Source organism: Podarcis pityusensis (genome assembly GCF_964106645.2).
Source record: "Podarcis pityusensis genome assembly, chromosome: 8".
NCBI classification, from domain to species: domain Eukaryota; kingdom Metazoa; phylum Chordata; class Lepidosauria; order Squamata; family Lacertidae; genus Podarcis; species Podarcis pityusensis.
In genome coordinates this window covers 79,096,003-79,122,948 of record NC_138033.1, presented here as the reverse complement: position 1 = coordinate 79,122,948, position 26,946 = coordinate 79,096,003, and the positions used below count along the sequence as shown (strand labels likewise).

At 49.1% G+C, this 26,946-nt stretch overlaps 1 protein-coding gene across 18 annotated transcripts in view; it reads left to right on the top strand.

The window, feature by feature from the left end:
* The window catches only part of HSPG2 (heparan sulfate proteoglycan 2), a 230,749-nt gene extending 204,112 nt beyond the window's left edge, over positions 1-26,637 (top strand). For 13 of the 18 annotated variants that reach the window (XM_081017900.1, XM_081017915.1, XM_081017911.1 and 10 more), the window contains 17 exons: positions 1,147-1,291; positions 2,489-2,588; positions 3,787-3,896; positions 4,643-4,751; positions 6,035-6,133; positions 6,233-6,454; positions 7,819-8,063; positions 8,249-8,420; positions 9,420-9,542; positions 9,672-9,728; positions 10,598-10,673; positions 13,017-13,095; positions 19,302-19,343; positions 20,998-21,068; positions 21,406-21,489; positions 22,480-22,583; positions 24,477-26,637. In XM_081017900.1, coding sequence (XP_080874026.1) covers positions 1,147-1,291; positions 2,489-2,588; positions 3,787-3,896; positions 4,643-4,751; positions 6,035-6,133; positions 6,233-6,454; positions 7,819-8,063; positions 8,249-8,420; positions 9,420-9,542; positions 9,672-9,728; positions 10,598-10,673; positions 13,017-13,095; positions 19,302-19,343; positions 20,998-21,068; positions 21,406-21,489; positions 22,480-22,583; positions 24,477-24,649 — 2,011 coding nt within the window. In that variant the 3' untranslated portion in view covers positions 24,650-26,637. The remainder of the gene's footprint in view (positions 1-1,146; positions 1,292-2,488; positions 2,589-3,786; positions 3,897-4,642; positions 4,752-6,034; positions 6,134-6,232; positions 6,455-7,818; positions 8,064-8,248; positions 8,421-9,419; positions 9,543-9,671; positions 9,729-10,597; positions 10,674-13,016; positions 13,096-19,301; positions 19,344-20,997; positions 21,069-21,405; positions 21,490-22,479; positions 22,584-24,476) is intronic. The other 5 variants (XM_081017912.1, XM_081017905.1, XM_081017907.1 and 2 more) reach the window with 1 other exon arrangement.
* Positions 26,638-26,946: the final 309 nt, after the last annotated feature.

Sequence of the window (26,946 nt, the reverse complement as noted above, 5' to 3'; positions counted from 1 at the left end):
GTTTATCTTGTATAATACAGTCACAATAGCTTCTATCAACATTTTGAATAATCCAAGGTCAGACTCTAGTTTTCAGAATCTTATCTTGCAGCTGGAGATCTCCCTGTTGCACTCCTGTAACAGTTTCACATGCTCCCTCTAGAGGGAAACAGTCTCCGTTTGTATCAATTCTTTCAAGCACAACTCAAGCAAATAACAATAGTTTCAATTTTCAGTTACTTTTTCCTCCATTTTTAAACGCAGAAGAGGACAATGGAAACAGTGCCTTTCTTATTTTAGCTAGCTGTCAAATCCGTTCTGTCAATAAACATTCCCCGAACGTCATCTGGCAGCCCTTTTCCAGGTTCACAGCAGTGGCAGTTTGATTTTCACTCTCTTCTGCAGGCACACTAGATCCAAAACTTCCCCCCTCTTCTCCTGCTTCCAAGAGGGGTTATATATTTTTGTCCGGTGGGAATTTAATCCTTTATCAAAAGCTTTCAAAGACTTTAGCTTGTAACATCTTTGCTTCAATCTATTTACAAAACGGGAGGCGGACTTCCTGTTTAGAGCCTTCCCGCTTCGGCGCCAAATTAAAGTGTTTCAAGATCCAGTTTTCCGTTCTACTCACGGGCAGTCGTTTAAAATCCAATTGTCCACAGGAAAAAGTCAGCGCTCTCCGACAACAGCAATGTGGCTTCACTCCGTGAAAGAAGCAGTCGATTCAAAGCACCGCGCCGCTCACCCCACTTCGCTCCGGATCCCCAAAACAGGGTTTCCCCGCGAGTAGGGGAGGCGCAAAGGGTGCCAGCCGAATCCCAGGTTCACAGGCTTCTCCGCCTGTGATTTCTATGGGTCTCCGCCTTCACCGTGGCGGTCAGACCCTGCTTTTCACGGAGCAAGTTCCTCCCGATCGGAGGATCTCCGCCATTGCCGGAGGCGCCAACCCGGAAGTCCTCAGCACCCACTTTCTGGCTGGGTGTCAGTTCTAGCCTCAACCCATCCTTTCCTGCTCTGAACCCAGAGCTGTGAGATGTGGGCCTCCGAAGTGGCCTGCGCCAAAATGGTCTAGCTTGCCAAAGGGGTCTTGCAAGGCATGCCAGGGTCTAATGGAGTGGGCGGGAGCTGAAGCAGTTTTGACACTCCTGAGCTGTCTTGGCATTGCAGGTTCGATGCTGGCTCTGGCATGGCCACCATCCGGCACCCTTCCATCATCAAGCTGGGCGAATTCCACACCGTCCGGCTGTACCGCAACCTCACCCAGGGCTCTCTCGTTTTGGACAACCACCCTCCCGTCAACGGCACATCCCAGGTGAGTGGCAGGCTCAAGGTGGAGAGGGTAGGGGCGGTTTCTCCCACCTGTGGGAAATCTCTCTGGCATGTGGCTGCTGAAAGGGGCAGCGTTATAAGCCAGGGCAAGTGCTCTATCCAGGGTGTCAACATGCTGCTGGGCATCTGCACCCCATCTGTGGGTCTGAGCGCTGCATTCTGTACTTGCCAGTGGCTACCGGACCAGGCCCAAAGGCATTGGGTACCGGGAGCAGGATGGCGAGCAGGGCCAAGATGGAGCAGCCCCCTGCAAACTGGTGTTTCCTGTTGGAGACCTACTTTTGCTAGGTTTACATTTCTGTGTGATGGACTGGATGAGAGCCAACAAACTGAAGCTAAATCCAGATAAGACAGAGGCAATCTTAGTGGGTGGTTCTCTAGACCGAATAGATGGGAGGTTGCCTGCTCTTGATGGGGGTACACTTCCTCTGAAGGAGCAGGTTCACAGCTTGGGGTCCTCCTGGATCCTTTGCTGTTGCTCAAGGCTCAGGTGGCCTCAGTGGCACAGAGTGCCTTCTATCAGCTTTGGCTGGTGGCCCAGCTATGCCTAACTACTATTGTCTATGTTCTGGTAAACTCAAGGTTAGATTAGTGCAATGCGTAGGGCTGCCTCTGAAGACAGTCCGGAAACTTCAGCTGGTGCAGAAATCATCGGCCAGATTGCTCACCGGAGCAAGACGATTTGAGCATAATACCCCGATCCTGGTCCAACTGCACTGGCTACCAATTAGTTTCATGGCCCAATTCAAAGTGCTGGTTCTGACCTATAAAGCCTTAAACGGCTCAGGACTGCAATACCTCAAGGACCGCCTCTTCCCATATGAACCTACCCGGACCCTGAGATCATCTTCTGAGACCCGTATTCGTGTGCTGCCTCCTCGAGAGGTCCAGAGGTTGGCAACACGAGAACGGGGCCTTCATTGCACACCTTTAAATGCAAGGCAAAAACGTTCCTTTTTTAACCAGGCCCTTGGTTGATCTGTTTGACATCCTATACCCTTTTAAATAGATGTTCTTTTTTGGGGGAGGGGGTGTTATTGGGTTGTTGTTTTTATTATATGTTTTGTGATTTTATATCTTGATTTTATTCTGTGAACTGCCCTGAGACCCCTGGATATAGGGTGGAATAATAATAATAATAATAATAATAATAATAATAATAATAATGTATCTTCCCCAGGGCAAATTCCAAGGTCTGGACCTCAATGAGGGGCTGTACCTTGGCGGGTATCCCAACTACGCTGCTACTGCAAAGACAGGCCTGACCAGCGGTTTCATTGGTGAGAGCTTCACAGTCATAGAATTGTAAGGTTGGAAGGCAGCCTCCCAAGGGTCATCTAGTGCAGCCCCCCTGAAGTGCATGAATCGCAGCTGAAGAATCCCTGACAAACATTCATCCAGCCTCTGGCTGAAAACCTCCAATGAAGGAGAGACCACCACCTTCTGAGGACAAAGCAGCCAATATATGCACGGGGGTTTCTCTGATCACTGGCGGGTGGCCGGGCTGGGTTTTGAGTGCACCCGGGCAGGATGTCCCAAGAACGACAGTGTCAGGGACCGCACTGAGGAGGAATGGTGGGAGCCACCCCCTCTCCCTGCTTCTGCTCTTGAATCTTCCCAGGAGCAGGAGGAAAGTATAGATTTGGAACAGATTCACAGTCTCTGGACAGCATTCCTCCGCTCAGCCCAAGGTCAAGAAGAGCTCAGAAAGTCTCAGAACAGAAAGCACAGAGGGTACAAGCTTAGATTACAAGACGTACAAGTGATGTAGATTAATAGTGATGGAAGGGGGTGCGGTTCTTAATTGGAAGCACCACCATTTCTAGGAGTTGTGTTCTTTGTTCTCTCGCTGTGCAAGTTTCTAACTGGTAAGGCATTCCTTTCTTTGATCTTCTTATCTGCTGCCACGGGGGGGGGGGAGGAAGTTGATTCCCTGAACCCTGACAGACAGTTGTGTTTGTCCTAAAGAAAGCTGCTCCACCAGCCCCCAGGTAGCCAGCACCTTTGGGGAGTGGCTGGCTTCCCTTTCCCCCTAGAGGTTGTCAATCTAAATAACAGATGCGGGCAGTGGTAGAAAAGGGTGCTTGCTAAACGGTTGCATTTGAACCTTTTGGAGGGATAAAACAAACGCAAGTTTTTCAACCCTCCCGTTTCTTCCAAGCAAGCAACAACCCTGTGAGGTGGGTGGGTTAGGCACAGGGCCACAGCCAGTGAGATGCAGGAATCAGGGTTGCCCCATTCTTAGCCCCCACCACCACCACCAACCACAGCATCACCACTGTCTCTCCTCATTTATATGAGCAGTGGGTATTTACGGGGTGGGTGGTGTCCCAAGATGTACAGCTACCTCACACAGAGGCCTTGCCAGCTCGCCCCTGCTTCGTTGGCACACCTTTTCGCTCCCACTGATTCCTCCCTTGCCCCTACCGCCAATCTCTCCCGCAACTTCCCATCCGCTCTCTCTCCTTCCCCTCTTAGGGTGCGTTCGGCAGCTGATCATCCAAGGGAAGGAAGTTATCTTCAAAGACTTTGACCTGCAAGCTCACGGCGTCTCCAACTGCCCCACCTGCCAGGACCGTCCGTGCCAGGTAAGCTCGCTGCATGTGTGCGGCCTCTGCATTTTATAGAGGGGAGCAGAATTCGGCCTCGTTGCTCGCTGCATTCCCCGTGGCCAGCCCTGGTTGGACATAGCAGGTGATTGGAATAATTATGGAGTGTTTGTTGTGGGGGAGGAGATGAAATGAGATTGTTAGCCACTTTGAGACTCCTTCAGGTAGTGATAAAGCGGGATATCAAATCCAAACTCTTCTCTTCTTTTCCTTCCTTCCTTCCTTCCTTCCTTCCTTCCTTCCTTTCTTTCTACTCTGCCCATCTGGCTGGGTTTCCCCAGCCGCTCTGGGCGGCTCCCAACAGAACATTAAAAACAGAATAAAACTTCAAACATTAAAAACTTCCCTAAACAGGGCTGCCTTCAGATGTCTTCTAAAAGTCAGATAGTTGTGTATTTCCTTGACATCTGATGGAAGGGCGTTCCACAGGGCAGGTGCCACTACCGAGAAGGCCCTCTGCCTGGTTCCCTGTGACTTGGCTTCTTGCAGCGAGGGAACCACCAGAAGGCCCTCGGAGCTGGACCTCAGTGTCCGGGCTGAACGATGGAGGTGGAGACGCTCCTTCAGGTATACTGGTCCGAGACCGTTTAGGGCTTTTGAGGTCAGCACCGACACTTTGAATTGTGCTTGGAAACGTACTGGGAGCCAATGAAGGTCTTTCAGGACCAGTGTTATGTGGTCTCGGCTGCCAGTCCACCAGATTTTCCCTTCCCTCCCCTTGGCAGAATGGAGGCGTCTGCAGGGACTCGGAGAGCAGCAGCTATGTGTGCGAGTGCCCACAGGGATTTGCTGGAAGCAACTGCGAACACCCCCAGGCCCTACGCTGCCATCCAGGTAAGATGCGGCTGCCCCTGTTTCCATGTGGCACATCACGTGGCAGGGACAAGACTGGGCATCCTTTAGGAGGAAGGGCCGTGGCTCAGGGCACATCATTTGCTTGGCATGCAGAAGGCCCCAGGTTTGGTCCTCAGCAGTATCTCCTGGTAGGGCTGAAACCTTGGAGAGCCACTGCCGAGCAATGCTGACACTTTTATTTATTCGGAAATTGGTTTTAAATTGTTTTAATGATGTACTTTTTATAATTTTATTTTTTATTTTGTCAAAGTAATAATCAAAAATAAATAAGAATAAAAATGTGCAGCCCACCCCCAAGACCATTCCATCATAACTCCCCAACCTCCCAAAATTTCAATATCTCTTGCAATGTTCCATTTCCATTTTAACAGTACAAATTCTACACACCTGCCATATCTCCTCAAAATCATTCTTCCTGCATATTCCCCGTCTTACCTTAATAGCATGTGTTAATTTATCATTAATGATGTACATTAGGGTTAGGTTAACCTCTAACCCTATCCACTTTATGGCGGTAAGGCCAGATATTAACAATAATTAATGTACAATACTGAGCTAGATTTGGGGTTTGATTCTGGGGGTGGGTCCTGAAGATTTGCACCTCCCACCCTTTTCTGACATGGACCCACTTTGGATGCTGACGTAGAAGGACCAGTGGCCTGACTCTGTATAAGGCAGCTTTCTAAGTTCAGGGGGCAGACAGAGAACTCCCGGCCCTCTGCCTGTCAGGATGCTGTCCGCGGCTCCCGGCTGCTTGCCCAGGAAAGTATAAAGACAAGGAAAAGTTTCTTAACATCCTTTTTCATTTCAAACTTTACAGAGAGAGGCTATAGAACCCAGCCTCTTGTATAATGGTGTTGTCTTGAGTGAATCTCCACCTGCCCATCTCTCCAACAGCTTCCTCATTTGTCGTCATCATCACCTCTTCTATGGGTGTTGCTATGTGCCCTCTGTCTTTGAGCTCTTTGCTCCCCTACTTTTAAGGCTTGCTGGGTTCTGGGAGATGGAGGGTCTGGAATGCTTTCTAATGACAACATGTCAGCCGGGTGTTGTTCCGTCTCTCCCATTATTTCCCAGCTTTCCCCCTCATCTGCCTCTGAGCTGCAACCTTCCATCAACCCCCCATTGTAAATCTATACTGTCTTCCTCTTCCTCCTCCCTGGAAGGGTCAGGATTTGAGGCGGTCTCCTCTATTCCTTCTCTGCCCAGTCCCTGACACTGCCCCCCAGAGTCTTACCAAATGACTCTCCCTTCCCTCACAGAGGCCTGCGGTCCCGACGCCACCTGTGTTAACCGAGCCACTGGGCAAGGCTACACTTGCCGCTGCCTCCTTGGGAAATACGGAGAGAAGTGCATGGACGGTGAGTAAGGAAGACACGCTGGGCCCCCACCCCCCAGTGGCCAGGGCAAAGCCTGAGCAAAGTCCCAGGCTGACCCCACCACCCTCCTCTTTGCTGCAGGCACCACGGTAACCGTGCCCTATTTCCACGGGGGCGACGCCTTCATCTCCTATCCTCCCCTCACCAACATCCACTACGAGCTGCGCATGGACCTTGAGATCAAGCCGCTGTCCCCTGATGGCCTCATCCTCTTCAGCGGCGGGGATGGCTCCCCTGTGGCAGATTTTGTCTCGCTCAGCATGGTCAACGGGCACTTGGAGTTCCGCTACGAGCTGGGCTCAGGTAATAAATCCCTCCCCGTTGCTAAAACAGATACCCGAAAGGCTGAATCTTCCCCAGCAGCGCCTCTCAGGTGCTGGGATCTGCCCTCTTGGTGGTCGTCCTCAGAGGCTCAAGGGGGGCGGTGGTACAGGACAGGGCCTTCTCTGCAGCAGCCCCTGAGCAGTGGGAACTCCCTCCTGGCACCTTCATTGTGCAGCTTCCAGCAAATGCTGATGACGCCAGCCTGTTTTTGACCCTTAAGGTGTATGTTTTGAGGACCCAGCTTATTTTTATGGCTGTTAATTTGTTTTAAACTGTTTTTTTAGTATTGGTTTAAATTTGCCCTGAGGCCTTAGGGCATAGGGTGGATAATAAAATAACGATGATAACTGGTAATAGTAAAAAAAAAATGGGGGGTTCCCAGGCTCTCTAAGGATGTGTCTGCTATCTGTTCTCCAACTCCTACTCCTCCTCTCATTACAGTGGTACCTCTGGTTACGAACCTAAATCGTTCTAGAGGTCTGTTCTTAACTGGAGGTACCACTTTAGCTAATTGGGCCGCCTGCTGCCGCCGCCGCGCCACCACTGTGCAATTTCTGTTCTCATCCTGAGGTAAAGTTCTTGACCTGAGGTACTACTTCTGGGTCAGCGGAGTCTGTAACCCAAAGTGTTTGTAACCCGAGGTACCACTGTACCTCAAAACTTGGTAGTTTTCTGTCCTGTCATAAATTAGTCCTGTCTCAGTCTCTTCTTGCAGCTATTGGAGAAGGGGGGGGGTTGATTCTTCTCACTCCCCCTCCTTTTCCGAAAGAGGCAGAGGAGAAGGAGGGGTCGTATCCCAGCCCTCTTCCACAGACCAGTCCCAGACACTTACCATATTTTTCCGTGTATAAGACTTTGCGGGTATAAGATTTTGGGGGTCTCTAAATTAAGTAAATGGGGGGGGGAGATTGCCCAGAGTTGCTGAGCTTTTTTGGGGGGGGGGGATTGCCAAAAATCACTCACCCGCCAGACCAACCATGACAATCGTGCGCATCATAAAACACACCAGTCGCCTGCCTGCTAACCAACAGCTACCGCCAATCGCCCACCCAATTGCCACAGCACCGGCAAATCAACAGCAGCCCTTGCCACAGCCACCAACAAATTCGCCGCTGACAATCTCCTGCTTGCGGCAGAAACAAATCCCCCGTCCAAACACTGCACTATCCGTGTACAAGACAAGCCCCAATTTTTGACATTATTTTCTCAGGAAAATACCTTGTCTTATACATGGAAAAGTACGGCACGTTCTTAACTTTGGGGGTACGTGAGACGGGCCAGTTGTTGCAAGGAGAATCTTCCCCCGCTCCAGAATCCAAACTCCTGTTCCCTCCCTCTTTTAGGAACGGCCGTCCTTCGGAGCGCAAAGCCCCTAGAGCTGGAACAGTGGCACAGGATCACGGCCGAGCGGCTGAACAAAGACGGCACTCTGCAGGTGAACGATGAGCGGCCCGTCAAGAGGTCCTCGCCGGGCAAAAGCCAGGGCCTGAACCTCCGCACTTCCATGTACCTGGGGGGCGTCGACGACACCGTCAGGCTGCCGGCGGCTGCCAACGTCTCCAGCCACTTCTACGGGTGCATCGGGGAGGTGAGCAACTGGGGGGCACGACGGTGGTGGGGAGAGGAGCTGCCAGTTCCCCTTCCCTGCATTGTGGTGGACAGTCCACACTTCCTCCTTGGAAGAGAAGGGGGCAGGAAGAAGGGAAGGGGCTGGCCAGCAAGATCCATGCGCTCTGACTGGAAGCTTAAGCTGTTTGCGTCTTCCCACCCCAGGTCTCGATCAATGGGAAGAAGGTGGACATTTCATACAGCTTTCTGGAGAGCCGCAGCATCTCACAGTGCTTTGACAGCTCCCCTTGTGACCGCAGGCCCTGCCTGCACGGTGGCAAATGCTTGCTGACCGGCGAGTACGAGTTCCAGTGCTTGTGTCTGGATGGCTACAAAGGTGAGAGCGCCACAGAGGGATTCAGGAGGGCATGACGGCCAGTAAAAAGTCTCTTGCGGTTTTTCCAGAGCTTCCTGGGGTTCCCCCCACACATACCTTTTTCTCCGTGCTTCCCAGCAAGAGGTCCACACTTTAAAGCTCTGTTTTAGCCCTCTCTTTATTGCTCTGGAGCTTTCCCTGCGAAAACCCGCTCTTTAAAGCTGATTCGGAGCCAAGTGCAATCCATGAAAAGCCAAATACAGTGGTACCTTGGTTCTCAAACACCTTGGTACTCGAGCAACTTGGAACCCAAACACTGCAAACCTGGAAGTGTGTGTTCCGGTTTGCAAACATTTTTCGGAAGCCGAACGTGCTCCGTTTTGAGTGTTACGCTTCTAATTTGAGTGCCGTGCTTCCGTTTTGAGTGTTACGCTGAGGTCAGTCTGTTTTTGCTATTTATTTTGCGTTTTTGTTTTTGCAGCTCTTTTGTTTTGTTTTTGTGACTGTGTGGAACCCAGTTCAGCTACTGATTGATTGACTGATTGATTGATTGTGTGACTGCAGTACATTGTTTATTGCTTTCATTTTATGGATCCATGGTCTCGTTACATAGTAAAATTCATGTTAAATAGCTGTTTTAGGGGTTGTTGTTTTTAAAAGTCTGGAACGGATGAATCCATTTTGCATTACTTTCTGTGGAAAAGCACGCCATGCTTTTGGAACGCTATGGTTTTGGAACGGATTTCTGGAACAGATTAAGTTTGAGAACGAAGGTAGCTGTTTGCTCCAGATCAGCTTTAAAGAGTGAGTTTTCGCAGGAAAAGCTCTGGAGCAAAAAAGAAAGGAAAAAAAGGCGCTCAGACATGGAGCTTTAAAGTGCAAACCTGTTGCTTGGAAAGAGTGGGGCTAAAGAGAAGTGTGGATAAGCCCTTAGCCTTGCGCATCATGCAAGTCCGCCCTCGCCCATCTCTCCCTCTCCATGCTCTTTACGACGGTGTGTTTCTCTCTCGCTCTCTTCAGGGGAGCGCTGCGAGGTGTCTGAGGTCCAGTGCCAGCTCCAGCAGCCCTGCCTCAACGGGGGCATCTGCAAAGACACAGCTTGTGTCTGCCCTCCTGGCTTCCTGGGATTATACTGTGAACACGGTAAGTCTGAGGATGATGGCTGGCCAGAGCGTGGAGCTGCAGAGGCAAACTGTCTCCTCCGCCGCTGTCACCCTGGAAGAAAGTTGTCTTCTGCTGTGTAAAGCGAGTGCCTGTTTCTCTGCCACGCAGATGCATCGCAGCACCAGTCAAATACCGAGTGGACTCCCGAGGGCAGCGGAGGAAATGGTACGTCTCAGGCCCCCTCTTTGAGCCTCCTGCTTCTGCTTCTTCTGGGGTGAAGATGCTTCTTTGCAGACAAAGTCCTGACTGGGAGCTAAGGAGGATATCTCTTGTAGTGAAGCCACTTCAGATAACCATGTCATCCGGGCAGAAGATGCTTTGATGATTCAAAGCCATTTGACACTTCCAGAAAGCCGGTTCAGCTTCTCTTTTTTTCCTTTTTAAATTTGTTTATTTGGTTTTCAGATCAAAGTTTTGCAATCACATATCCAATGAATATATAACATAAAAACAAGATTCCAAGGAATCTCCTGGACTTCCCTCCTCCCCTTTGTAGGTCCTATTGTTAGTCCTTTCCAGTGCTTCTTTTCCCCCTGGGGGGACGCATACCCCTAAACATTTTGCGAATCTAAGTTTGGCCTCATTGAGGGGCAGTATTTCAATATGAGTAGGAAAACCAGAGTACCCCTATTTATTTATTTTTAGGGAAAAAGCACTGGTCCTTTCCTCCTGCATCTTTTATAATAATCCAAATCTTTTACGTCTCCATTATGTCCAAAATTCACCATTAAACTACAAGTGTTCTTCCAGTCCTGCTAACAATTTTAACTGCTTACAATGGTTTTTAAGATAAATTATACATTTTCCCCATTCCTTGTTGAAATTTTGGTCTTCCCAGTTTCTGATTCTTCCGGTCATTTTTGCCATTTCTGCATAATCCATCAACTTAGTCTGTCATTCATCTCTGGTAGGGACTTTTATCTTCTTTCCATCTCTGGGCCAATAGCACCCAGCAGTTCAGCTTCTCCCTCGGTCTGTGCTGGAGTCCCTGAAGTAGGCGCTGAGACTAATTCTCCTTTTTCCCCATTTACCAGATGCCCCCGGACAGTACGGTGCCTATTTCCACGATGGCGGCTATGTGGCCCTGGGGCGGCACGCTTTCCCCAGGAGGTGAGTTATCTCTGATGCCACTACGGTGGACGCTTCCCCATGAACGGCGACCAACCAGCCTCAAGTGGCACTGGGAGAACACTGCCAAGCTCCATTTACGGTGGAGGGAACAGGCCAAGGCCAGGGCAGAAGGGAGTTCAGGGGAGGGACTTTGACCGTATGGGTTTGCAGGTGAAACTCGGAAAATTAGAATATCGTGAAAAGTTCATTTATTTCAGTAATTCAACTTAAAAGGTGATACTAATATATGAGATAGACTCATGACATGCAAAGCGAGATATCTCAAGCCTTTATTTGTTATCATTGTGATGAAAACCCCAAATTAACAATCTCAGAAAATTAGAATGTTAAATGAAATCAGCAAAACAAGGACTGCAAATAGACCAATATCGGACCTCTGAGAAGTAGAAGCATGCATATGTACTCAGTACTTGGTTTGGGCCCCTTTTGCATCAGTTACTGCCTCAAAACAACAGTGTGCCATGGATGCTATCAGCCTGTGGCACTGCTGAGGTGTTATGGAAGACCAGGATGCTTCAGTTGCAGCCTTCACCTCTTCTGCATTGCTCGGTCTCATGTCTCTCATCTGTCTCTTGGCAATGCCCATAGATTCTCTATGGGGTTCAGGTCAAGCGAGTTTGCTGTCCAGTCAAGCACAGTAATCCCATGTACCAGGTTTTGGTACTTTCGGCAGTGTGGGCAGGTGCCAAAGTCCTGCTGGAAAATGAAGTCAGCATCCCCATAAAGCTCGTCTGTGGAAGGAAGCATGAAGTGCTCCAAAATCTCTTGGTAGACGGCTGCATTGACCCTTGGCTTAATGAAGCACAGTGGACCAACACCAGCTGATGACATGGCTCCCCAAATCTCAAATTCTGATGAGAGCAGCTTTTGCATCTCATTTGGAAACCAAGGACCCAGAGTCTGGAGGAAGAATGGGGAGGCACACAATGTCAGATGCTTGAAGTCCAGTGTGAAGTTTCCATGGTCTGTGTTGATTTGGGGAGCCATGTCATAGCTCTGATCTATTTCTGTGATACAGCGACATATAATTTATTTTTTTAAATAAATGCATAAAAACATACCGTATTGGCCTGAATATAAGCCGCACCTGAATATAAGCCGTACCTTTAAAACTGGGGGGGGGGGGAGAAAAAATACCCGAATATAAGCTGCTCCCTTCCTCACTGTTCCTGGGTGCATACTGGACAGGGGGGCACACTGCGTTGCCAGCGGCCTTCCCCTTTCCTCACTCTCTCCGTTGGGGGAGAGGACGGGGGACTGCTTTGCTGATCTCCTGGTACTATTTGCCCCGCGCTCCTAGCTGCAAACTGTGAGGTTGCGCGTATAAACTGCGCTTCAACTTTTCACGGTCGGAATTTGGGGGGAAAGTGTGGCTTATATTCAGGCCAATACGGAGAAAACAGCAAAGACCTGATGAAGAGAGCACAGGAGAGGTTATATTTTCTGAGAATCCTCCAGAAAAACAATCTCTCAAAGGACCTGTTGATGGCATTTTACCATTGTACTGTGGAGAGTGTATTATGGTCTATGTGTGTGGTTTGGGAGCTGCACGGTCAGGGAAAAAACAATGCTGTCCAGGGTTGTAAAGACTGCGGAGAGAATAACTGGGTGCACTCTTCCCACCTTGGATCAAATCTATGCTTCCAGGTGCCATAAGAAAGCTGCAGAGATAGCGCAGGATAGTGCACACTCCGGAAATGATTTCTTTCAGCTTCTGCCTTCTGGAAGAAGGTACAGGGTTATAAAGACTAGGACTAGCCTCCTGAGAAACAGTTTCTACCCAATTGCGATTTTGGTTTTAAACGCATTGTAAGGAGTCTGTATGGGAGTATATTGTATTTAAAAATGGGGTATCAGAGTTTTTAGGGGGCTTACCAGTTTGGGATAGCTGGGATAGCAGGCTTGTTGGGTTTTGAATGTCTTATGTGGATTTTTCAATTTTGTTGTTCTGTATGGGACAATGACAACAAAGATTATCATATTGTATCGTAATGAGTGCCTTCAGCTTGATCTGACCAGTGGCTCATCGAATCCAGCGCCCTGTGCTTGCGGGAGGGTTGCAGGCAGGGCACAAGTGCAACTCTACAGTTGCTGTTCGCCATCACCCAGTATTCAGAGGTAGACTTCTCCTGGACAAGGAGGTTCTGCTATTGCAGCAGGTGTCCCTAAGGAGAGCCCTGCTGGATTGGACCGAAGGGCCATCTCATCCAGCATTCTGTTCTCCCAGTGACCAACCAGATGGCTGTGGGGGAACTGGCTAATGCAACAGAGATGGGCACAGTCTCTCATTGCTTGGTCTCTTTTTTCCCCTCTTGGTTGCAGCCTCCCGGACTCACCGGAGACAATCGAGCTGGAAGTGCGCACCAACTCAGCAAATGGGCTTCTCCTCTGGCAGGGCGTGGTGAGTGAATGCGACAGAGCAGGGGTCCGTCAGCTCAGTGTTGCCTACACTGGCTGGCTGTGGACCCTCCAGGGTTTCACACTGGTTTTGGGGGGGAGGGGATCCTTACTTGGGATGCTATGGGGAAATTGAACGTGGGGCCTTCTCTCTGCCTCTCACAGAGACTGGAAACAGGAGATGTAAAGCTTTGGGTGAGGGGTGGAGGGCAAGGGGCAGTTGGATCCTGGCAAAACTGAGCAGGGGGATGAAAATGCCAGCAGCCCGTGACTCCAAAGTGTTGGTGAGGCCTCTTCACTGATCACAAGTAAATAAAGGGCAGTCTTTGTGCCAGGCCTCACAAGCCAGTGCCATCTTGATCATTACCGCTGCAAAGATCAGCAGGAGTGCAGGGACAGCCTCTGCTTCACCTGGGACGCGGGTGGCGCTGTGGTCTAAACCACTGAGCCTCTTGAGCTTGCTGATCGGAAGGTCGGTGGTTCGAATCCCCACGACGGGGTGAGCTCCCGTTGCTCTGTCCCAGCTCCTGCCAACCTAGCAGTTCAAAAGCACGCTGGCGCAAGTAGATAAATAGGTACCACTGCGGTGGGAAGGCAAACGGCGTTTCTGTGCACTCTGGTTTCCATCATGGTGTCCTGTTGCGCCAGAAGCAGTTTATGTTGGTTTCTGCTTTCCTTCACTGTGCAGCGAAAGGGCTTGTCACGAGACAGGTGTTTACATTCCACAGTCTGTACTGTTGGAGTTTCTCACGGGAAAGGGAGACTGGATGTGACGTACACTGGTTTCCTGTTTTTCACTGTGTGAATCTCTCCGAGCTGTTGAGGAGAGAGGATGCATTTCCTGCTCCGGCAGAGGCAAGATGTCTTTCTGTAATATACCAGCTTTGAACTGTAAATAAAGCAATATAGAGTATGCAGCATGTACTCCTCATCCTTCCGCTGGGCACGAGACTCTGCTTTAAATCAACACGTGGTTATGGGCTCCAGAAGTCGAATCGGAGTGCCGGCAAAGGATCGGAATGCAGAGGGACAGATCGGAACGGAATCTGCTCTGCGCATAAAAGTGATTGATGAGGTATGTGCTACTGCTCCGGGCAGCCTGCCAGCTTCTAGTTAATGGCTTTATGGCTTTATGGCTGGACTTTGATCTTTCAAAGCCGTTTTGCCGGGAATAGGCAAAAGGCTCCCAGGCACAAGTTACTATGCTGGGGAAATCGAAAGTAACTTTTAAGTGCGCTTTTGGAATAAGGCAGCTGCAGCAGTGACGCAGCAAGATTTAAAGCAGCATATATGACGCTGAAGGCTAATGCCAGAGTCATGATGGCCCTTCAGGATGCTTGTGGGATTCCTAAACTCAACAAGAAAAATTATGCCGACTGGGTTCTGTATGCAGAGGCAATTCTGCGGAAAGAGGGTTTGTTTGAGGTGATTACAGAAACCCCCCCAGTTCCAGTTACAGATGCATGGGAAGCTAAGGATTCCAAAGCAAGGGGAACTCTTACATTGATAGTATCCCCAGAAGAGCTCTGTCTATTGCGTGATAAGACCTCAGCCAGAGAAATTTGGGACGCTTTGAGAGAAGCTCACTTAAGGACAGAAGCTGGGTCCACTATGTTTTACTTTAACAAGCTGCATAATATGGCTCTTGCTGAAGGTGGAGATGTGCGTTTACATCTGATGGAGATGCAAAATCTGAGACATGAGCTGCAACAGAGAGGACTCAACTTTCCAGAGGCTGTGTATTCTTTCATGATACTACAATCTTTGGGTTCAGGTTGGGAGTCTGTTGCAACCCAGATTGCTGTGCAACCAACCGCTCAGCTAACAGTGGACTATGTAACTGCCGTGATTTTAAATGAAGCAGATCGCCGGGGTGCTAGCTGCATGGGCAAGGGGGAGTCTTCACAGACGTCATCCCATAGTGCAGTGGAACCACCAGATGGCGCCAAAGCTTTGAAGGCAGTGAAATGCTACTCGTGTGGACGTCTAGGCCATATGAAGAGGGAATGCAGATATCCCAGGGCCAAGACAGAGCAGCGCAGCGAAAGCTCATCGCGCGGAAAAGGCCGAGGCAAAGGCAAAGGTCCGGTGTCTAGGACAACGCAGCACAAGGCTATGGTTTCACGCTTCACTCCAAAGGTTGCAGAGGTCCAGAAGACGTCTAGATCTTTCTTCGTTGTTGATTCAGCGGCAACCCACCACATGTGCAATGATAAGAGACTGTTTGTGTCTTTTACACCGCAGGAAGGTGCGATTCACCAGGCGGATGACCACACTATTCCCAGTAAAGGCTACGGAACTGTTGTTCTTCACAGTTTGGACTTATCGATACAGAATGTGCTTTACGTGCCAGACGCCAAACATAATCTGCTCAGCGTTGGACAGCTGAATGAGCGGAACATTGACGTTTCCTTCAAGAACAAGAAGTGCATCATCACAAAGAAAAATGATTATGTATTGCATGCAGAATATGTTGATCGTTTGTTTGTTTTGTATTATGATGATGTTGTGCAAGGTGACACTTGTTGCATTGCAGGTTCTAACAAAAGTTTGCATGCAGAATGTATTCACGATTTTCATAGAAAATTTGGTCATTTGCATTTTGAGGCAGTATCTAAAATGCCTGCCTTGGTTGAAGGTATGACTATTAAACCCTGCAGGTACCACATGAAGTGCAAAGCATGCGCAGCAAACAAGGTGAAAATGGCTGCGAAAGGTAAGGTGTCTAGTAGGCAAGCTACGGAACCATACCAGGTTGTTCATGCTGATTTGGTTGGACCACTAGCGCCCTCTTTGGGTGGAAATAGGTACTTCATGGTTCTCATTGATGCATTTTCTAGATATATTTTTGTGCACAATCTCAAGCAGAAATCAGAGGCTTTTCCTAGGTTCAAGGAATTCTGTGCTTGGTTGGAAAATGTGCATGGTAAGAAGATAAAGACTCTTTTCACTGATCGCGGGGGGGAATTCACTTCTCAGCAGTTTGAAGCTTTTCTGACTGAGAAAGGAATTCAACACGATTTGTCTAGTCCTCGCTCGCCATGGCAGAATGGACTTGCGGAACGGGCAAATCAGACATTGCTTCAAGGGTTAAAAACCTTGCTGCATGATGCCAATCTTCCAGAGAGTTATTGGGCCGAATCTCTCTCGTGTTTTGTTTACAGTTACAATCGCAGGTTATCTTCAGCGATTGGTTGTACCCCCTATGAGAAGATGTTTGGCAAGAAGCCATACATCAAACACATGAAGATTTTTGGTTCTGACATGTGGGTTCGCTCACCACAAAACTCCAAGTTAGACAAGCGTGGATTGCATGGTATCTTTCTAGGTTATCAGAAAGGGTCTTACAGAATAATGATGACTGACTCTAAGACAATTAAGCTCACGAGAAGTGTTGAGTACAATGCAAAGTGGGGGGAGAATGTGGGAATTTTCCAATGTTATCCTGATGACGGTGATGAGACTGAGGATAGTCAAAAGCAACCACAACAACCCACTGATGAAGGTTCTGAGTCTGAATCTGAAACTGAATCGGGTGATTCAGAGGATTTCAAGAGTGCGAAAGCCTCTATGCGACCCTCTGAAAGCTCTGATCAAGAATTGGAGGAACCATTGTTCACAGTAGGTCGCTTTTCTCCTAAGAAGGAAGAGGAGAGTGTTGAAGACTTAAGGCTAATTCGTAGGTCACAGAGAGCCACAAAAGGCAGACCTCCAAAGAGATTTGCTGATGAGTTTGCTACGATAGCAGTAACAGCTGTTAAAAGCTCCAAGAAGGTATTTGAACCTTCAAGTTTCCAAGAAATCCAGGGTTTGGATTCAAAGGAAGCTGAGCCATGGTTAAATGCCATGAAGGCTGAGCTTGATTCCTTAGAAAGGAACAAAACATGGGAGCTAGTTCCAGTAGTTCCAGGAATGAAACTGCTTGGAAGCAAATGGGTCTTCAAAGCGAAGACAGATCAAAATGGCAAGATAGTCAGACACAAAGCCAGATTGGTAGCCAGAGGTTTTGCACAGGTACCAGGTGAAGACTATCACGAGACCTATTCACCCACAGTGAGATATGAAAGCATTAGGCTTATGCTCAAGCTAGCTGCAGAGGAAAATCTACACATTAGTCACCATGATATTAATACAGCTTTTCTGTACGGATCTCTAGATGAATCACTTTATATGCTTCCACCTGATGGCGTACAGGTAAAACAGGGATTTGTTTGTGCTCTGAAGAAATCCCTTTATGGTCTCAAACAAAGTGCACGGTGTTGGCACACAAAACTCACTGAAGTATTGTTTTCTCTAGGTTTTCAGCAAGGAAAAGCTGATCCATGTGTATTTGTCAAAGAGGAGGGGCAAAAGAAACTGTACTGTTTGTTTTATGTTGATGATTTATTATTCTTTTGGAAAGATGTCGCAATGTACAATAACGCCCTAGCTCAACTGAAAGAGCACTTTGACATGAAAGATCTTGGTGAGGTAAACAACTACCTATCTCTGGAAATAGAGAGAGATCAAGATGGTAACATTCTAGTACACCAGTCACGGAAAATTGCTGATGTGTTAAGCAAACTAAATCTGATGGATGCTAACCCTGTAGACACACCGATGACAACAGGTTATCAGGTAGATGACACTGAAGAAGCATTTTCTGACACTACACTGTACAGAAGTGTGCTAGGCAAGCTAAACTTCATTGCCAGATGTTCAAGACCAGACATTGCTGTTAGCTGTAATTTGCTAAGCAGACAAGTCAACAATCCTAGTGTCAAGGATTGGAAAGCTCTGAAACGCATAGCGCGGTATTTGAAAGGCACTATGCATTACAGACTGAGATTTAACAATCAGAAGTCTGGTGGTCTTGAGATATTTGCAGATGCAAGTTTTGGAAGTGACACTACAGACAGGAAAAGTACGTCTGGAGTTTGCTACATGTACAATCAAGGTCTGTTTGATTGGTCATGCAAGAAGCAAACAACAGTTAGCTTAAGTACTTGTGAAGCCGAACTGAATGCACTATCGTATTCACTTAAGGATTGTGAATGGTTAATACAATTGTGCAAAGATATGAAAATTCCTGTCAAATGTCCAATCCAGGTTTACCAGGACAACAAAGCATGTTTGGCTTTGCTGAAGTCTGAAGGTTGTAAGCAAAGCACGAAGCACTTGCAATTAAAGTTGCAGCATGCTAGGGAATGTATTCAGAAGGGACTCGTAACGGTGTCCTATATGCCAGGTAATGAAATTCCTGCTGATGTATTGTCCAAGATTGTATCAAGGGATCAACACTGTACCTATGTGCAGAAGTTGGGTTTGTACTGATATTGTGCGAACACGCTGCCCAGTGATGTTCACAGAAAGGGGGAGGATGTTGGTTTCTGCTTTCCTTCACTGTGCAGCGAAAGGGCTTGTCACGAGACAGGTGTTTACATTCCACAGTCTGTACTGTTGGAGTTTCTCACGGGAAAGGGAGACTGGATGTGACGTACACTGGTTTCCTGTTTTTCACTGTGTGAATCTCTCCGAGCTGTTGAGGAGAGAGGATGCATTTCCTGCTCCGGCAGAGGCAAGATGTCTTTCTGTAATATACCAGCTTTGAACTGTAAATAAAGCAATATAGAGTATGCAGCATGTACTCCTCATCCTTCCGCTGGGCACGAGACTCTGCTTTAAATCAACAGTTTAGTCATGCTGGCTGTATGACCTGGAACGCTGTCTGTGGACAAATGCCAGCTCCCTCGGCCTGAAAAGCAAGATGAGCGCCGCAACCCCATAGTTTCCTTTGACTGGACTTAACCATCCAGGGGTCCTTTACCTTTTTTTAAAAAAAAAATCTGCTTGATCTGCAACGTGGCAGAGAGAGAGGTTTGCAGCACTGGGGAGGGACGGCTATCTTTTTAGTCTGGATGTCTATAACATCCAGACTAAAAAGATTTGACGGGAGTATGCTTTGACGGCATGCAAGTTGCTGCGAGTTCCCGCAGGCTCCTCTGCTGTTGCCTGCGCATGATGTGCTTCTTTTGAGAAAGGCTGCTTTCTCCCAGCACCAGCATGTCTCATGCACACACCCTGCCCCATTGCATGGATGTTGTTGCTGTTCACCTCTGCTGCTTCTCCCCTGCTTTCCAGGCATGCTGTGTTCAGCTGCCTGCTTTGCACACCCCCATCCCCACCCCCAGTGTGGCTTGTGCTCCTCTTTTTCTCTCTCTCTCTTCCCAGGCAACCAGGGAGGTGGGCCTTGAGCCGCATGCTGCTAACGAGGTATTTACTGGCTTGGTTTTTGTGGCATGGCAAAGGGAAGGCCAAAATGCACGACTCGAAGGGGTCAGAGAGAACGGAGCACGGGGAGGGGGGGCTGACTAACCCAAGCGCAGATGTGCTGGTTGAATGGAAGAATTTGTTGCTGCGATGCTGGACAGGCCTGCAAAAGCGCCAGGTAAAGCTCCACCACTGATCAGAATTAGCTTCAGGTAGGTAGCCGTGTTGGTCTGCCATAGTCAAAACAAAACAAAACAAAATAAAACATTTCCTTCCAGTAGCACCTTAGAGACCAACTAAATTAGTTATTGGTATGAGCTTTCATGTGCATGCACACTTCTTCAGATACACCAGCTTGGCAAAGGTAGCAGGGAGGTTTGCAGGAAAGTGATGTGGGAGCTAGTCTTAAGAGGAGCTGCCTGCTCCAAAGCCTGCAGGCCATCCTCTCTGCTAACCTTTCTGTCTGACAAGCGATCATAGAATCACTGGGAGTGGCTGCCGAGACCACATAACACCGGTCTTGAAAGACCTACATTGGCTCCCAGTACGTTTCCGAGCACAATTCAAAGTGTTGGTGCTGACCTTGAAAGCCCTAAACGGCCTCAGCCCAGTATACCTGAAGGAGCGTCTCCACCCCATTGTTCAGCCCGGACACTGAGGTCCAGCTGTGTCTGAGGACCTTCTGGCGGTTCCCTCCCTGTGAGAAGGAGGTTACAAGGAACCAGGCAGAGGTCCTTCTTAGTAGTGGTGCCTGCCCTGTGGAATGCCCTCCCGTCAGATGTCAAGGAAATAAACAACTATATTTTATAAGACATCTGAAGGCAGCCCTGTTTAGGGAAGTTTTTAATGTTTGATGTTTTATTGTGTTTTTAATAATTTGTTGGGAGCCGCCCACAGTGGCTGGGGAAACCCAGCCAGATGGGCAAGGTATAAATAAATTAGTAGTAGTAGTAGTAGTAGTAGGCAAGAGACTGGCCCCCATGGGTGTGAGAGCATTCTGTCCCAGCAGGAGGTGGTCCAGATTCCTGCATTGCCGGGGGGGGGGGGTTGAATTAGATGACTCTTGGGGTCCCTTCCTACTTCACAGTTCTATGAATCTGTGATTATAAGACCCCCTCGCTATGCAGCGCAGAGACTTATCATCATCATCATCATTGAATTGTAGAGTTGTAAAGGATCCCAAAGGGTCATCCAGCCTGACCCCCTACAAGACAGGAATCCCCGAAAGATGGCCATCCAACATCAGTTTAAAAACCTCTGATGAAGGAGAGTCCGCCACCTACCAAGGGACTGTTCCACTGTTGAATTGCTCTTATTTAAGCCTAACTAAAATCAATCATAAGCTAAAAACACCTGTCAACATTTTTACACGTCTGGATAAGCAATTGCTTTTAAAAAGATGTTTTTAGCAGGCACCAAATAGAGTACAATGAAGGTACCCAACCGATGTCAGTAGGTAGGGGGTTGCTAAGTGTCGGTGCTGCCACACTCAAAGACGAATTTCTTACAAAGTAAAATGTGGCACCTGAAGCTGTGCCAGTTCCATAGCAGTTCATGGGCTTCTCTCCCTCTATGGGATGACCCCCCACTGATGCCTAGGGGTGCCATCTCCTAAGGAAAGGAGAAGGTGAGAAACAATGTTTGTTTTCTGTCACAGGAGGAAGGAGAGAGCGCCAAAGCGAAGGACTTCATCAGCCTTGGGCTGAAGGACGGGCACCTGGTGTTCAGGTGAGGGAAGGCCGCATAAGAGCTCACGCTATTGGCCGCTCTGCGTTGGGGCTCCGGGGTGGCCAGTGTGGTGTAGTGGTTAAGAGCGGTAGTCTCGTAATCTGGGGAACCGGGTTCGCTTCCCCACTCCTCCACATGCAGCTGCTGGGTGACCTTGGGCCAGTCACACTTCTCTGAAGTCTCTCAGCCCCACTCACCTCACAGAGTGTTTGTTGTGGGGGAGGAAGGCAAAGGAGAATGTTAGCCGCTTTGAGACTCCTTTGGGTAGTGATAAAGCGGGATATCAAATCCAGACTCTTCTTCTTCTTCTCTGACACTGACCGTGTGTTTCCTGCAGTTACCAGCTAGGAAGCGGAGAAGTGAACATCCTGTCCGAAGACCCAGTTGATGATGGAGAATGGCATAGAGTGACAGCTATCCGGTGAGACAAGTGTGGAGACATGTGGCTTGGGACACCCCTAGTTTGACAAGCCCAAGCGTTAGGGGGTGGAGAAAGGCATAGGCTCTGTTCCCTGAACAAGCCGGGTTGAGGAGCAATTTGTGTGCTTCTGGGGCTGGGGATGCTGTCCCAGCCCTTGAAGCTGACCCAGAAACTCCAGCGGGTGCAGAATGCCGCGGTGAGGCTCCTTACGGGGTCCTTGCCGGGGGATCACATTCATCCAGTGCTTTACCAACTGCACTGGCTCCCGGTGGAGTACAGGGTCAGGTTTAAGGTGCTGGTTTTGACCTTTAAAGCCCTATGCGGCCTAGGACCCACGTACCTACGGGACCGCCTCTCCTGGTATGCCCCGCAGAGGACCTTAAGGTCCACAAATGACAACATTTTGGAGGTCCCAGGTCGCAAGGTGGTTAGATAGGTCTCAACTAGGGTCAGGGCCTTTTCAGTACTGGCCCCGACTTGGTGGGACGCTCTGTCACAAGAGACTAGGGCCCTGCGGGACTTGACATCTTTCCGCAGGGCCTGCAAGACAGAGCTGTTCCACCTGGCCTTGGTTTGGTCTCGGTCTGACCCTTATGTTTCCCTCCCCTTACGGTTTTGATCCATGGGCTACTTTTAAAATGAGGCTGCATTTTAAATTGCATTTTAACCTGTATTTTAAATTGTCTCTCCCCCCCCCCCCCATTATGTTTTTATTGTAATTTTACTGGTGTTAGCCGCCCTGAGCCCGGCTCTGGCCGGGGAGGGCAGGGTATAAATAAAATTTATTATTATTATTATTATTATTATTATTATTATTATTTTGATCCGTGTGAGGATTCCCCTGTGGAATATCCTTGGACCACATTTCCAGTTCTGTTCCCACGGGCAGACGACAAGCACTTCCTTATCCGTGCTCATCCTCTCCAATCCAGCCAACCTCACTCAAAACCACCTTAGTCCTTCTGACACACTCTCCCGTTCCTCCTCCAGGGAAGGGAAAAGAGGTTTCCTTCAAGTCGACGGCGAGGAGATGGTAGCTGGGGAATCTCCTGGCAAGAACGTCATGGTGAATACCAAAGGTCTAATCTATATAGGTAAGCGCCTTCATCTCAACAAAGCCGGACCACTTTCAGGCCACTTTGGGTGTATGGGCTTCACACTTCCCCTTTTCATTTAGTTTTCGGCAGGCCTCATCAACTGAGTAGGTTTTCTTCTTCTTCTTCTGTTATGTTTCACTCGGGGGTACAGCCATGAGGTGGGAACAGGCCAGAGAATCATAGAATTGTAGAGTTGGAAGGGACCACAAGGAACAGCTAGTCCAGCGGTTCTCAACCTGTGGGTCCCCAGATATTGTTGAACTACAACTCCCATCCTCCCTGAGCTCCGGCCTTGCTAGCTAGGGGTGATGGGAGTTGTAGTTCAACAACATCTGGGGACCCACAGGTTGAGAAAGGCTGATCTAGTCCAACCCCATACAATGCAGAACCCTTTTGCCTCAAGGTAGGACTCGAACTCGTGACTCTCATGCGCTACTGAGTGGTGATGGCCGCGGCAGCAGCTTCTGGCAAGAACTTGCCAGGATCTCACAAGATCTTTCTGGAATCCACTGTCGGCAGCACCACTTTGCAGGTGCTGCCGCAGAACCCAGGTCAGGGTGCCAGCAGTGTGGAAGCACCTTCCCATTTTGCCTAAGGCAACAGAACAGGATGTTCCCTCCATGCAGGAGGGCATTGCTTTTCATGTTTCCTTTCAATGTTAATTGCCACACTGGTTGCTGCCTGACTTCTATAGCCTTTCCATGCAAATAGTGTAAAATTCACAGGTGCAACATGACAACTTTGTGGCATCAGCCCTCCTGAATTTTGGAAGGACGGTCAAAGGACCCTCACCCTCAAAGCTTTACACTTCAGTCTGGACCGTGTCAATGTCTTGTCACTTTCAGAGCACTCTCAGGGCCACCCCTCCCTACAGGATGTTCCCGGGTGGACATTATCGATTTGCTAAGCAATGCTTCTTCAGGAGCGCCTCCTACAAATGGTTTATTGAATATTTATAGATAAATCGTAAACAAATAAGAACATTGACAGAATTATTGTAATAACCTGCAGTTTCATAAGAGTATATATTTAAAGGAGAGGAATAAATGTGCAAATTAAGTTACCGTATTGGCCCAAATATAAGCCGCACCCAAGTATAAGCCGCACCTTTAAAATTCAAAGAGGGGAAAGAAAAAAAGACAATACCCAAATATAGGCCACTCCCATAAAATTCTGCAGGCACTCACGCCTGTTCCGTTTTACCATATGTCTGTTTCAGCAGCGTTATCGTAAAAGCCAATTTTTGTAAGGTCGCAAATTTAAGCCACACTTTAACTTTTCACAGTCGGAATTTGGAAAAAAAATGAGGCTTATATTCAGGCCAATATAGTAATTTGGATATGCAGAAGATGTTAAAAATAAATTCAAGGAACTGCAGAAGTCAAGTTTTGAAATGTTAAAATGATTGCAAAATCAGTGGAATATCTGGAAAGTATAAAATATTTTTTTAAAAAAAGGAACACCTACCAAAAAAAACCAGGAGAAACACAACAAAAGGGTTTTAATGTATTTCCCTAATCATGTTTCTACATTTTCCTGTAAGAAAACATAGAAAGCAGCTTGCATGAATTTCATTTTAAAAACGTTGTCCACATGGCAGCGACAGTAGCAAGTGACTTGTGGGCCCGAGATGTGAACGAAGGGATAGCAATATGAGAACCTTGAAAAGTCTACACGCCTCTCTGAAGGATGCTGTGCAATTAAATCCCATGGCCCAAATGAGGCAGCGTCGGTGATGATGCTGAAAATCAAAGTGTTGGGATGGAGGCTGTGGTCCTTGCCAGCCTCCCGAATCCTCCCAGTGACTTGAGGAGGAGAAAGAGGACAACAGCCTCTTCCCTTCAGGGAACACACTTGCTGACGGACGGCTCTTCCTTCCCCCCTGTGCAGGCGGAGCACCTGACATCCAAACCCTGACCGCGGGAAAGTACATCTCAGGGATCACGGGCTGCATCAAGAACGTGGTGCTGATCAACGACCGGCCCGGCCAGCAGCCTCAGCAGCCCATTGACCTGCACCATCACTCGGAAGCCGGCCTCAATATCCAGGAGTGCTCCTCATAGGCCGGGCTTGCCTCTTAACCACACTCTTCGCTGTTTTATTTTTTTGTCATCAGGCCAATTGAGAGACATCTATTGTTATTATTATTATTATTATTTTATTATTATTATGATGATTTTTTTAAAAAAAGAGAAACACACACACACACTCACAATGGTGCTTTGCTGCTACCAAAAGAAAATAGGGGTGGGGTGGGGAGACGTGGGAGGGAGTTGGTTTAAGGGTGGTTTTTTTTGTGGAAGTGACAGACCGATGGGAGCCACGCAGGGCCTGTCATCGTCCCACCACCTTCCCCAGCCCTCACGTGGAAGGACAGAGAGAGAGAGGGCACGGTGGACACTTAAAGGACTGGAGAGCGGCATTCGTGAGAGGCCCTTGGACAGAGCTGTGCCCGAGGTTTTCCAGGGATGAGCATCTCAGACAGGGCCCAACGGCACGTTGAAGAGGCTGCTCTGAGGCCGAGGGGTGGGCAACGGGGTGACCGCGTGACTTCTCTTGCTTCTGGTGTTGGGCTGGGCTGGGCCAGGCAGGTTGTGACCAAAGATACTGTCCTGTCTTGCCCTTCCCCTCCTGTCTTGCTTGTGGGTGGGCGTGGGGTGGGTGGGTCTCTGTATCGTGGTGCCCCATGCCCAATGCCATAGCAGCATCCAGCACTCCAGCCAGGGCAGGGTTCACAGGAGCACCATGGAGGGAGGGAGGTCGTTTGCCCTCGTCCTCCAGCATGCGCCAAGCTTTTCAACTTGGACAAGTTTGAGCTTCCTGCATTTTGTCGCGGTGCCCCACATGGCACTGCCCGCCTGGCACAATCGAGTTTGCTCCCGCCCCTCACTCATCCGGCTAGGCTGTGGTCAGTGTTATTTTTCTAGAAAAAGAGGTGCTGGAACTCACCATGAATGCCTCGCTGGTTCTCTTTTAGTGGCAATGGTGCCCGCCCGAGAGGTGCTGGAACTGAGTTCTGGCAAGTTCCAGCCGGTAACGGCTGCGGCGCCTCAGAGCGTCCTCTCCACCTGGTCCTCAGTGACACATGCAAAGCCATACGGAGTTCCCCTGTGCTCTGGCTGGCGCGGAAAGCAGCCAAGAGCCCAACACCAAAAAGCGGGCAATGGTTCCCATGCCTTAAGCGCCGCAGGGCAGAAATGGGATTTGCCCCTCCCAAGCCATCAGTGCCTTATTAGTCTGCGTGGGGTCTCCCATAGAGCCACACCTTCTATTGCAGTGTGCAGTTCCCCAGAGCTGCAGACATCCCGGGGCCTGGCAGGGCCAGGTAAGGAGCTGTTGCAGCCTCATCTGCTGCCTGGGAAGCAGGCAGGTCTCTCATCAGCATTTCAGAGGACCAGGCTGCCCCCTTTCCGTGGGCAGGGGTGGGGGCAAGAGTGTTGCAACGTGTGCAGGAGAGCTGCGATGGGCACCCCACACAGCAGCTCCTGCCAGCCTCCCAGTGCCACAAGCACTGGAGGGCAGGAGTTTCCCGTCCAGCTTTCCCAGGAGGGCGGCAAGATGCTTTGCTGGGGGGTGAGAGGCAAAAGGAGCCCATTGCAGCTGGGGAAAGGGGGTTTCAACTGCTGCCTTCTCCTCTCAGCTGGCCCCAAGACACTGAAAAGGGCAGACTTTGGAGCTGATCTTCAGCTAACTACACTGCCTTTCCTTCCCTCTTCAGACAGCCCTGGGTGTTGCCCCCGCAGACAGTTATGTTGCCAAGCAGGCACTAGAGGGCTTATCTTTTGAGCTTGGGCCTCACAGGATTGTGCTCCAGCCAGCCTCCCACATTCCCTTAATGGTGTGGCTGGCTCTGGCTTGCCCCATGTGAGCCTTTGCCGCCAGTGTTCACTCTGCCTTGCCTGCTTCCTTCCAGAACCAGAATTATACTGCCTGGGAGGCACCATGATGCTTGTGTCACTCCAGAACTTGTTCCTGCCTTTTGCTTCCCCTGCCTGCCTCCCCCATTTGTTCTTTTTCTTTCTTTCTTAAATAAATGGTGCTGAACCCCAAAGTCCGTGTGTCAAGTCTGTGGCTCCCTGTCTTAGCTGAGGTTGTGTGCATGCCGTACATTTAAGCACACATGCGCACACAAATCTTGGGAACTAGCTTGCTAAGGGTGCTGGGGACTAGCTCTGGGAGGGGCAAACAACAGTTCTTGGGATTCTTTGTGGGACAGTTGTGTGCTTCAACAGGTGGCGCTATGGGCAAAATCACTGAACCTCTTGGGCTTGACAATTAGAAGGTCAGCGGTTCAAATCCCCATAACAGGGTGAGCTCCTGTTGCTCGGTCTCAGCTCCTCCCAACCTAGCAGTTCGAAAG